Source organism: Dendrobates tinctorius, unplaced genomic scaffold (assembly GCF_039654945.1).
Source record: "Dendrobates tinctorius isolate UK_male_01 unplaced genomic scaffold, ASM3965494v1 ptg000485l, whole genome shotgun sequence".
Taxonomy (NCBI): domain Eukaryota; kingdom Metazoa; phylum Chordata; class Amphibia; order Anura; family Dendrobatidae; genus Dendrobates; species Dendrobates tinctorius.
Window position 1 is genome coordinate 1,092,484 of NW_027362146.1, and position 11,818 is coordinate 1,104,301.

Sequence of the window (11,818 nt, forward strand, 5' to 3'; positions counted from 1 at the left end):
CGTACACACACGGCTCCGCTCCGTACACCTCGTACACACACGGCTCTGCTACATCCACCCTGTAAACCCCTCCTGACCCCACACATAAAGTTCCCCTCATCCAGCACCATGACAACCAGCACAGCAGAGTCCTGCACACACTGAGGCCCCTGATCATGTGACCCCTGACTCCTCCCCTCCTGTGACCTCATCACAGGTCCTGTGCGCACAGAGCAGCTGTAGAAATCTCCGGCCTCGGGGGTCTCACCAGACTTCGCTCTTTTCTTGCAGGGGCCGCAGTGGATTTCATCCTGGATCCATAGAGCTGAATAGAGGAGCGATGTTCCTTCACTCTGGTGGTAAATGATGGCGACGATTGTCCAACGTCCACGTTACCGAGTAAATCCCCCCAGGACTGCAGCCGGTAAAGACCCCGATATCCACAGGTGTCCCCTCTAATTGGGGGAAAGTGATAGAAAAGCCTCTTATCCCGAGGGGAAACCCTGTACATGGAGACATCGGCCTCAGATCTCTCCTGTCCTGTTCTTCCAGAAAAGCCTCAAACTTCTGTGTGTGACTCAGAGCTGAGATCTAACGTGAGAGAAGATTCCAGTGCGGGGAAGACGGGAAACCTTCATATAGACGGCCGGTGGGGATGGAGGCAGTGACCGACTCTGGCCAAACCTGTCTCTAGAGCCGCAGTAGAAGATGAAGATGTCGTCCTCATCATGAAGGAGTTATTTCTCATGTCGCGTGTAATGAATATCTCCTGCAGTATTGCTAATGCCGATTCCAGTGTCGGTAATGAGACGAGAATTAGCGTTATGGAAGATGAGTCTATGAGGAACGTGTTCAGCTGCCGACTCCGAGGAGGAAACTGCTTGTTGTCTGTGGCCTAAATATATAGGTTTTATTAGTAGATGTCAGGGAAGAAAACTAAACCCTGTAAGATAATAAATCTCCTCATATGTTTCCCTTATTATCTCCAGTAATTGTATTATTACACAGGATTCTTATGATGTTACATCGGATCATCTTCTTCTCATTCAGGTCTCTACAATATCGGATCCTCTCAGTGAAGATCTTCTACAGAAGAGAATTTTCCTGATTTACCCATCAAGGATGGATATGGACAGAGACAAGATGGCGGAAAGGATGTTACACCTCACCCTAGAGATCCTCTTCCGTCTCACTGGAGAGGTGAGAGATTCTGATGACGTCACATTACATCATTCTTATCTATGGGAATAACAGATGGACAGAACTGGAGAGGTGAGGACTCTGGAAATGTCAGTAGTGAAATTTATTAATGTGTCTCTCCATAACCAGGATTACACAGTGGTGAAGAAGACCTCTAGTGATCGCTGTCAGGACCCTGTGTCTGAGGGATGGGGAAGACCCCTGAGCCCAATCACGGGGCCTCCACCTCACCCCCTGATCCATGAGGACATCAATGACCAGAAGATCCTAGAACTCATCTACAAGATGATGGAGCTGCTGACTGGAGAGGTGACACTGCTGGGAATGCTGGGACATTATACAGTAACACTAGGAAGGGATCGGGGGGATGACGATATCATTGTATGTGTCAGGTTCCTATAAGGTGTCAGGATGTCGCTGTCTATTTCTCCATGGAGGAGTGGGAGTATTTAGAAGGACACAGATATCTGTACAAGAACGTCATAATGGAGGTTCCCCAGCCCCTCACATCACCAGGTAATAGACAGGACTAAATACACATGGCCTATAATTATCTGTATGTAGAGAATGAATTCAGTCCCTGTATGTGTTTCCTCCAGATCTATCCAGTAAGAGGACAACACCAGAGAGATGTCCCCGTCCTCTTCTTCCACAGGACTGTAACCAAGAAGATCCCAGTGCTCCTCAGGATCATCAGGTAGATGGAGAGAAGGTGTCAGGAGATCTCCCCTATGATGTGTAGACGGCTGTGAAGGTCTTGTGCTCAGTCTTGTTTTATCCACCAGTATTCTGTGTTTTATACTTGTGTAATGAGAACGGTGGAGATGGCAGGATTAGAGCTGATCATAGATGGGACTTCTCCATCTGTCGGTGACTTTTACAATATTTGTTTCAGGGTGAAGATCTGACTCCTATTAATCCTACAGAGACATATGTGAGGGATGATGAGCGGTGTAAAGAGGAGATTCCCACATATGACTACCCAGGTGAGTAGGAACCACTGAATGCAGAGAAGTCACAGATTCCTCTCAGTCACCGGCTGTGGCTGCTTTATCAGTGGTGTAGTCCGGCCGTATTACCATGATCACCATTTTGCCTCTAGATCACAACATTCTCCTCCACCCAAAACTGTTCAATTGACTTGGTTACAGGAAAGATGTATATATTTGTACCGTGTTAGCCAGTAGATAGAAGAATATTTAGAATTGAGAGTCCTCAGTGGTTGATACCTTTTAATGGCTAACTGAAAAGGTGGTAACACATTGCAAGCTTTCGAGACTCCTCAGGTCTCTTCATCAGGCTAGACTAATACAACATCTGAAAAATCACATATTTATACACAAAACAACACAGAAATAACGCAATAGATAAGACAAGTAACATTTAGCAGAATTGTCATTATGGGAGAGGTATAAACATAAATATTGGAACAGTTTATAGATTAGGAGTGTGAAGGTTTTATTGCCCTCTGATTGGGGTCTGGTTCTGTGTTGTGTCACAGAAGTTCTGAAGAGCAAATTCCTTAATTGATGTAAAAAGACATAAATCCATGTGACACATTCATTCCTGCACTGAGTGTGTCAAACGTTGTCATAAATTTATACTCCCAGACCCTCCTGTCTCTCTGAGAGTTGAAGTTACCTTTTAATACAAGTAATTTAATGTCCATCGTGCTATGACCGAGGATATAAAAATGTTTTGCCACAGGTAGATCCCTTCTTTTTTCTCTTATTGTGTGGCGATGAGAAGTCTCCCTCACATGCAGACCCCAGTTGGACATTTAGTACAAATAATTAAGTACACCCCATTAGATGTAATGCAGGTGAGAGTACCTGGGATCTTGTAGTCCTGATGTGAGTTGGGGATCTTTATCTTGTCCGTGGTCATTATAAGTGGACAGGTTTTACATTTTTTCTGGTTGCAAGGAAAGGTTCCTGCAGCTGTTGAGGACAGGGAGCTTCTGACAATGATGCTTCTTAGATTTGGGGGCTGCCTAAAACACAGTAGTGGGGGGTCTGGAAACATGGATTGTAATCGGGCATCTTTTTGCAGTAAAGGTTGTAATTTCCGTGCCGCTCCCCTTAGCACCTCCAGATTTGGGTTGTAGGTGACCACTAGAGGCACCCGGTTATTTTCTTCTCTAGCTTTGTAATGTGGCAGGTGATTCCTTGACATTCTGGTGGCTCTTGTAATTTGGTTTTCAATTGTTCTTGGATGGTAGCCCTGACTCAAAAAGGTCTTTCTGAGGCGACCAAGGTGTTTGTCTCAATCCATGGGGTTGGAACATGCGTTATATGTTATATCTGTTATATGTTGTTAACGTATGATATTTCGATCACGCTCAGTAATGCAATACAATGAGTGCGTGGAAGACATTGGACTGCACTCTGATGACATAATGGAGAAGCGTTTGTTTTCCATCTTTGCCTCAGTGTTCTCTGATTTTCTCATCCTAGACAATCGGACCACACTGTGCTGACACTCGGGTCAGATCCTGATCCAAGTGTCAGCTGTACAGTATAATTGGCCGATTCTCTCAGATCAGAGGATATATGTGGCCGTCTGCATTGGCCCTTAGAAATCCATGTAGCCGCACGCTCCGGTCCGAGTGCCGGGGGTAGTGCCGGGTGTTGTTTCTCGCATCACACACCCTAGTGTGACCCCGGCCTTAGAATGATTCATGTACTGAGCGTTTGCCGGGTGCTGTAGCCTAGTGTTTGTAACTAGGGTATGCTAATTATGCAAATTGTCTCTTCAGAGAGGAAGAGGACTAGAACTCTAGTGCCACCTATTGGAGGTAGCAATCCTAGAAGTCAAGGTTGACCCTTTAATGAGCCTTGTCAAATGACGTAGGATAAAAGCCAAGCCAGAATCTCAATTTGCAGACACTGTGTTTCGGGGTACTGCCCCTCATCAGTGCAAAGTGTGAGATCTGGTTTGGCTGTGAGAGAGGCGTCTGACCGATATCCAAGAAGTATCATTTCTCCTTGCGGAGAACTAGGGTATGTGCACACAGTTTTATTTCAGGGGGCAGAGCTGCTTCAGGAAAGTGTCTCCGGTCTTTTACCTGAAGGCGCCATGTTTTTTGTGCCACCGGTGTCTTTTCTCAATAGTTTCTATTATAGTTGCAGGTGACAGAATGTGCTACTTGTATTAATGGCCTCAGTTTCCAAGCACTGAAGCATTATTTAAATAATTTAAAAAACAGTGTTGGGACCCCTCTATTCTTGATAACCAGCCTTGCTGAAGCTGACAGCTGAGGGTTGCAGCCCCCAGTTGTGAGTTTTCCAGACTGGTTATAGGAAATACAGGGGAATCCTCGCCAGTTTTTTCAGTCATTTACTTAGTTATAGCACAGGTGTCAGGTGAGGAATACTCCCATCATCCGCTCCTGCTGTCACTGTTCTTAGCAGCAGGTGTAGGTTGATGGGAGTAATAGTCCCAAAAGCCGCCACCTGCTGTCATCATTCTGACTTTAATATAACTCTCATCATTCTCCCCACCGGCAGAGCAGGGGAGAATGATGAGAGCACCTTCAGCACCTGCCACCGGGGAACAGCGATTAATGTAGCGCTTCTTCCCTGCCAGCCGTCCATGTAGTACTGATGCTGCACACAGGCGGCACACGGTTGTCACACGTGTGCCACGAATATTACACACATGGACATCTCCGGTACCGGAAATATCAGGACGTGTGAAACCGGCCTTATACACAGTTCTCTTTAAATGCCTAATATTTCTTCTTGAAACTCATCTGACAGAAAATATTGGAGCTTAGGATAGTATAGATTGTGAAGTCTCCGAGACCCATACTCTAATTACCCCAGAGAGGTTTCACCACTAGCTACTCATTTATTACTGATGGAGACTGTGGAGTTTGATCATTTCAGTAGTTCCTAATCAGGCCCCATTATTAATATCTGACGTGTGTCACTTTATGTGGTGGTAAGTTTGGAATTCTTCACAAAGGATAATAGAAAACAAATGGATCTTACAAATTATTTTCCAGCTTCGCACTATACCCTATATACGATTATACACTACTGTCTGGGCACATGGCAGTGTTCAGAAGGGAAGGAGCGCCATTTAGCTATTTGAATACAGATCTAGCTGGAATAGATTGCAGACACAATGTATTCGTGGTCAACTGGCAGATCAAAAGATGTCCACCATGAACATGCTTGGCGCTATCTTTTCTGCTTTCCATATACCAAGGATTGCCTTGCTCATCGCCCTTTAACACAATTACATGGAATCTGGACTTACACTGGGACCCCTAGGCTTGGACCATGGTGTTACCTGCTATTCTGTGGTGTTAGATGGCAAGGAGAATAGTCAGGTAGCCAGGTCAGAACCAGAATACAGAATCAGAAGACACAAGAGTAGTCAGTAAACGGGCCACGGTCACAGCAGGAAACAAATACACAAGTCACAAGCTGAGCACAGAGGACTGAACCAGAGGAGAACAGCGCTGTATCTGGCAGATTCCGGCCATGTGCTTTGCGCTTTAGTAGGGTGTGGTACTTTCCAATTGGCTGAAGTAGGGAGCAGATTACTCCAGCTGGACAGCAGGAACAGATCCCAGATGAGATTGGACACACCATATGCAGAAGCCCTAATATAACTAAATTACAGAAAACCAGAACAGTGGAAATCCCCATAAAGTGATTCCATGTTATAAATTAATTCACTGAGGGTTATAATCCTTAGGAGGAGTGAATATTTTGACTCCACAGCCACTTTCTGGAAATTAACACGCAGTGGATGTTGGAGAGTGAAAATTACACATTTGCCATTTTATTACCCAGCACATAGTGCCCAGATTGTGCTCCAGGAGACACACACCAAAAATTAAGTGGATTCATCTCACTATAATATTGCTAAATACAGGGATCCTAAATGTTGTTTGCGCACACTGCAAGACTCCGAAGTGAGAGCGGATTTTGCTGGATTGGTTTATAGAAACCTTGTTGCTTTTCAGCAGCCTTTGAGCCACTAATAGTGCGGGAACCTCTGTTTTTCCACTGACAGATGATGGACCTGAGTGGGGTCTTGTTTTTGTGAGATGAGAATTGGTATTATTTTCACCTACATAACATTGATTGGTTTCGTTTTATTCTATATTTGGGAGGCAGAATGAACAAACAGTTGAACACCGCACACTACTGGCTCATCCAACAAGATTTTCTATTAGACTGTGAACTGTCATTGTCTTGGTAAATAATTATAGTTTTTTACATAGCTTGCCATTTTTATGAACAGTTTAAGTAGAAATGTTCAAAAATATAAAACTCAATATTTCATTAAAAATAATTTTTTTTTATCTTAGCAGATGACTGTACCAGGAGATCAGAGGGACAGCTGACATCTTCAATTTTTAAATCTGATGATCTTGAGATCCTACAAGATACAACTGAAGTGACTGCTATTACTTCAGATATATCATCATCCATTCACAGCAAAGATCTGTCATCTGATCCTATGAAACAGGTCCCATCTTCTGATTCATTACTGACTACTAAGGAAAATCAAAGTCACAAAAGAAGCAATAAAAAACAAACTTCTCCTAAAGCAAAGAAGTCATTTTCATGTTCAGAATGTGGGAAATGTTTTAGCAATAAATCAGATTGTGTTAAGCACCAGAGAACTCAGACAGGGGAGAAGCCCTTTTCATGTTCAGAATGTGGGAAATGTTTTGCACATAAATCACAATTTGTTACCCACCAAAGAACTCACACAGGGGAGAAGCCTTTTTCCTGTTCAGAATGTGGGAAATATTTTGCACAGAAATCACAATTGGTTACCCACAAGAGAACTCACACAGGGGAGAAGGCTTTTTCATGTTCAGAATGTGGGAAATGTTTTAACAATAAATCACATTGTGTTAAGCACCAGAGAACTCACACAGGGGAGAAAATATTTTCATGTTCAGAATGTGGGAAATGTTTTGTACATAAATCACATTTTGTTATCCACCAAAGAACTCACACAGGAGAGAAGCCTTTTTCATGTTCAGAATGTGGGAAATGCTTTAACAATAAATCAAATTTTGTTAAGCACCAGAGAACTCACACAGGGGAGAAACCTTTTGCATGTTCAGAATGTGGGAAATGTTTTAGCAAGAAATCAAATTGTGTTAAGCACCAGAGAACTCACACAGGGGAGAAACCTTTTGCATGTTCAGAATGTGGGAAATGTTTTAACAATAAATCAAATTGTGTTAAGCACCAGAGAACTCACACAGGGGAGAAGCCATTTTCATGTTCAGAATGTGGGAAATGTTTTAGCAAGAAATCAAATTGTGTTAAGCACCAGAGAACTCACACAGGGGAGAAGCCATTTATATGTTCAGAATGTGGGAAACATTTTAACCAGAAAGCGCTTCTTGAACGCCATCAGAGCAGTCACACAGAGGAGAAGCCATTTTATGTTCATAATGTTGAAGTAGTTTTAACCAAAATTGAATCTTCTTAAATGAGTTGTCTCTTGTCATTCCTTATATTTGTTGACAAAAGGATAAATCTAAACTTTATTTTTTCCTAATTTAAAACTATACCCATAATTCACCCTCTGAAGGTTAGTCAGAAAGTGACTAATAGAAAAAACATGTACCCCACGTCTCAGTATATAGGGTGAGGTGACATTTACACACTCTCCAAGCCTCTCATTTCAACGGTTTTCCTCGTCCTCACCAAAGACGACTCATCAGGAGACTATTTAATATTGACCTATATTCAAGCGAGACTAAGCGAAAAAAAAACCAAAAAACTAAAATCATGCATCATGTTATTCGAAACAGTCAGAAAACTAGCCACATATTGGCAGATCCCAGACCTCAATCTATATACTTCGGAAGTTTATAAGCCACTCCAGTGTCAGGAATAGATAGTATGAATTTGAATTTACCAAATGGCTGCAATGAAACAATTTAAAAATGCAAAGGGGGCTGAATACTTTCCATACCCACTGTATCAGTAAAAATAACTCCTCTTTATTAGGTAAATTATAAAAGAATTGCACCATTTTCCGATACCCGTCGCGTCTCCATTTTTCATGATCTCGGGTTGGGTGAGGGCTTATTGTTTGCGCGGCGAGCTGACGTTATTAATGGATACCATTTTGGTGCAGATACGATCTTTTGGTCTTTCCTTTATTGCATTTTAGATCGGGCGATTCTGAATGCGGCTATAACAAATATGTGTATGTTTGTTTTTTTTATTTTATTTTGAAGGGGCGATATGAACTTTTATATTTTTTAAAATATTTTTTAAAACTTTTTTTTACTTTTGGCTTTTTTTATATTTTTAAAAACATTTTTTTTTTACTTTTGGCATTTTAAAGACATACAGCATTGTTTCTTAATTAACCAAGTTATCTGTATGTTGGCTTTAAATTTAAGTGTTGATTTCTAGTTGGTCAAGAAAACACTTTTGCTTGTGTAAGCCGGTAATATTGACTTTTATTGTGCGCTTATCCTTGATCACTAGTGATGTTTGCTGATATGCTATTTATGCATTGTGTTATGGAGCCAGTTTGTTGACTTCTAAAGCAGAGAGGGAAAAACTATGCAAATAGTTTAAATAATCAAGTAATGCTATAATAATCTCATCTCCATTCTTACCCTTTATGTAAATACTGAATGAGGGACACTTGTTAAGTCTAAAAGTAGGTTACATGCCTCTGTATAAAGAGACTGAGAGAGAGAAACAGCCAGAGAGATTCTGCCAAGACATCTATACATCCAAAGGACAAGAGACAGGACAGAAGCCACAACATCATCACAAGGGACACGGATCTATCATTCTATAGGAAACAACCTAGGGGTTTTCAGCCTCGGTTGGAAGAATACAGATCTGCTCCATTGACCATCACTGAACCATGGATACGTTTGGAGAAGCCAGGTTGTGATCTTTGGATCAACTGGCCTTGTACCTTGTATGGACTCAATGGACTGTCACCTTCCTACACTTGTTGTTACCTCCTCTGTGTGTATGTGCCACAGGTGGAGTACTCGACTCTGGAAGATGTAGCCAGGTTGTGATCCTCGGATCAACTGGCCTTGTATGGACTGTCATCTTCCTACGCTTGTTGTTACCTCCTCTCTGTGTGTGTGCCACAGGTAGTGACCCTGGAAGATCTGAAGTCACAGCTGCTATTATCCCGGTAAGTCAGCGGAAGGGTGAGACTCTGTAATGTGCCCCATCTTGGGTATTTTGCTGGGACTGTTCTATGTGTTAGCATACAAAGAGATGAACTGCACCGCAGGGAAATCACGGCCGCCACATGTGCTAGGTGCGATACTGCTCAGTGAGCCATGACGACCTCATGTAACTGGACACTGTGGGTACACACCAAGTAAAGAAAGTGTGAACCCATAAAAGTGCAGAAGCGCAAAATGGCCGTCGTCACTCACATACTCCATCTCCCATTCTCCCCATGTTGTAGCGCCATCTAGTGGCTATGTGCAAAAGTGCCATCATAGAGTAAAATGTATCCTAAGAGAGTGTCACTATCAAGGTGGAAATGAGATAAGTGCACTGTATTTATTGAGTAAAAGATAAATCCATACATAGATATATGTAAATGAATTGTAGATTTTAATAAAGTGAAATGAAAAACAAGACATTAAAATCATGTCAAACTTTTATTAAAAAAGTAGAGAACGAATTCTACCAACCCCCTATAGGAAAGGGGAGAAGCTGAGAACTTCATTTACACCATTGGGATGTAAGGGATTTAATTGTCGGATACATTTAGTTTCTGATTGTGACCAGATCTTTTTCCAGTCACCCCCCCTATTGATAACCAGGACCCTATCGATGCCAGAGACACAGGGGAAACCAACTGCAGCAAAAGAACCCCTAAAAAATAACTTTTATTAATTATTTAAAAACTATCAAATTTTACAAGAAATAACCAAGAAAAATCTTTCCAATGTAAAGGAGTAATGGGGGGTCTGGTGGTAGTAATGGGGGGTCTGGTGGTGGTAATGGGGGGGTCTGGTGGTAGTAATGGGGGGTCTGGTGGTGGTAATGGGGGGTCTGGTGGTAGTAATGGGGGGGTCTTGTGGTAGTAATGGGGGGGTCTTGTGGTAGTTATGGGGTGTCTGGTGGTGGTAATGGGGGGGTCTGGTGGTAGTAATGGGGGGTCTGGTGGTGGTAATGGGGGGTCTGGTGGTGGTAATGCCGGTCAGCTGGAGTCACCAAGATACAATAATAACGGATTGATTTAGCACTAATTAAATAACACAGGGGAAATATCTCGGGAAGATAGGTTGTGCATGACCCTATGTAGATGTCCCTTCCTTACAGCGGAGGGTGGCACCCTGGGTAGTGATTTGGCGCCTTTGCTCCATATCCACTGACCCTTATTGACCCTCAGCAGGACTCCTTACCAAAAGCCATTGTCAAACACCTCTAACAAATAAAGTGCTAGTGGGGCAAGAAGTACAACTGACCCCTTGTGCTTAATGTGCACTGAGCACAGATGTGGCTCCATGTTACAGAGAAGATGCTGCACCCATATATCCTCCGTATGTCTAATATCTTGTAGTGATAGAGAAATAACAAGATGTCATGGATCAGAGACAAAAGACATCGATCATATAGACCTACTGCTCAAACGCAAGACGCCTATAATAACAAAGCAGAAGGCCCAAAAGGAAATCTATCATTCTCTGCAGCAACTGAAGATCTAATGTGTAAGCATGTAACATCCGCAGCACAATGGATGATCTAAAAAGCACAAGACCGTGCCCACAATACAGGCCACACTTCTGCCTTTATATGGCCCCAATAGCATCATATTATATAAGCAGGTGTCATCTCAATAGCACAAGGGATTCTTCATAGCACAGAAACATGCCCAATATACAGGAACGCCCTTATATTGGGGGGATAATACCCCACCCTGTATATGCAGATAAATGGCCCAATCAGCAGAGAGGAAAACATCAGAAGCCACGCCCATAGGAGGTGGACACTTATCTCCAAAAATTAAAAAGGGCAGGTACGGACTGGGGCTGAAATCCAGCCCTGGCATTGGCAATCATACAGGCCCATGTTGTCCCCGTCTCCAAGTGTGACACCCCAGAGTCCAGTTGTCACAGTGACATTACCTCCCTCTAATGGGTAAAGTCATGCTTGGAGGCAAAAAGGGACCCCATGCCAGGCAGCATAAATTAATCACAATTTCCTGCTGCAGGTCAGAAAAGGGAGATGCCTTATAAATTCTGGCCAGCAGAGGGGGTTGGTGAGTCAGCTAGGCATCAGCTGAGGAGTTGTCATGGAAACAAAGCAGCTGTGAGCTGTGAGGAGAAATGACAGTTAAACGTGAGGAGGTGAGGTGAAAAGATCTTTCTAGAAGATCCTGTCAGAGAGATGAAGACAGGGAGCTGATCTGTGAAGAGAGAAAGGACAAAAGCAGAGATTGAGAGACTCTAGGGAAGCTAAAATACTGCATATAGCAGACCCTTGAGTGAAGCGCTAATATAGAGAAAAGGGACATCAGAGTCCTAGGCTGACAGGAGCTGTAAGTCCTGATCGCCGAATCTGAAAGTACAGGGGATTGTAAATTCCTGTGCACATTGAATACCTGAGGGCACGGCATCAGATAAGGAGCCCGGGGCCGACGGTGAAGA

The 11,818-nt window shown here is 43.0% G+C and overlaps 1 protein-coding gene across 1 annotated transcript; it reads left to right on the top strand.

Moving 5' to 3' along the window:
- Nucleotides 1–215: 215 nt before the first annotated feature.
- LOC141077978 (uncharacterized) lies at nucleotides 216–7,657 on the top strand. The gene is made up of 7 exons (XM_073564766.1): nucleotides 216–338; nucleotides 1,030–1,179; nucleotides 1,309–1,488; nucleotides 1,572–1,695; nucleotides 1,779–1,876; nucleotides 2,075–2,165; nucleotides 6,512–7,657. The coding sequence occupies exons 2-7, from the start codon at nucleotides 1,102–1,104 to the stop codon at nucleotides 7,651–7,653; spliced, it is 1,713 nt and encodes a 570-aa protein (XP_073420867.1). The 5' UTR covers nucleotides 216–338; nucleotides 1,030–1,101; the 3' UTR covers nucleotides 7,654–7,657.
- The last annotated feature ends 4,161 nt before the right edge of the window (nucleotides 7,658–11,818 follow it).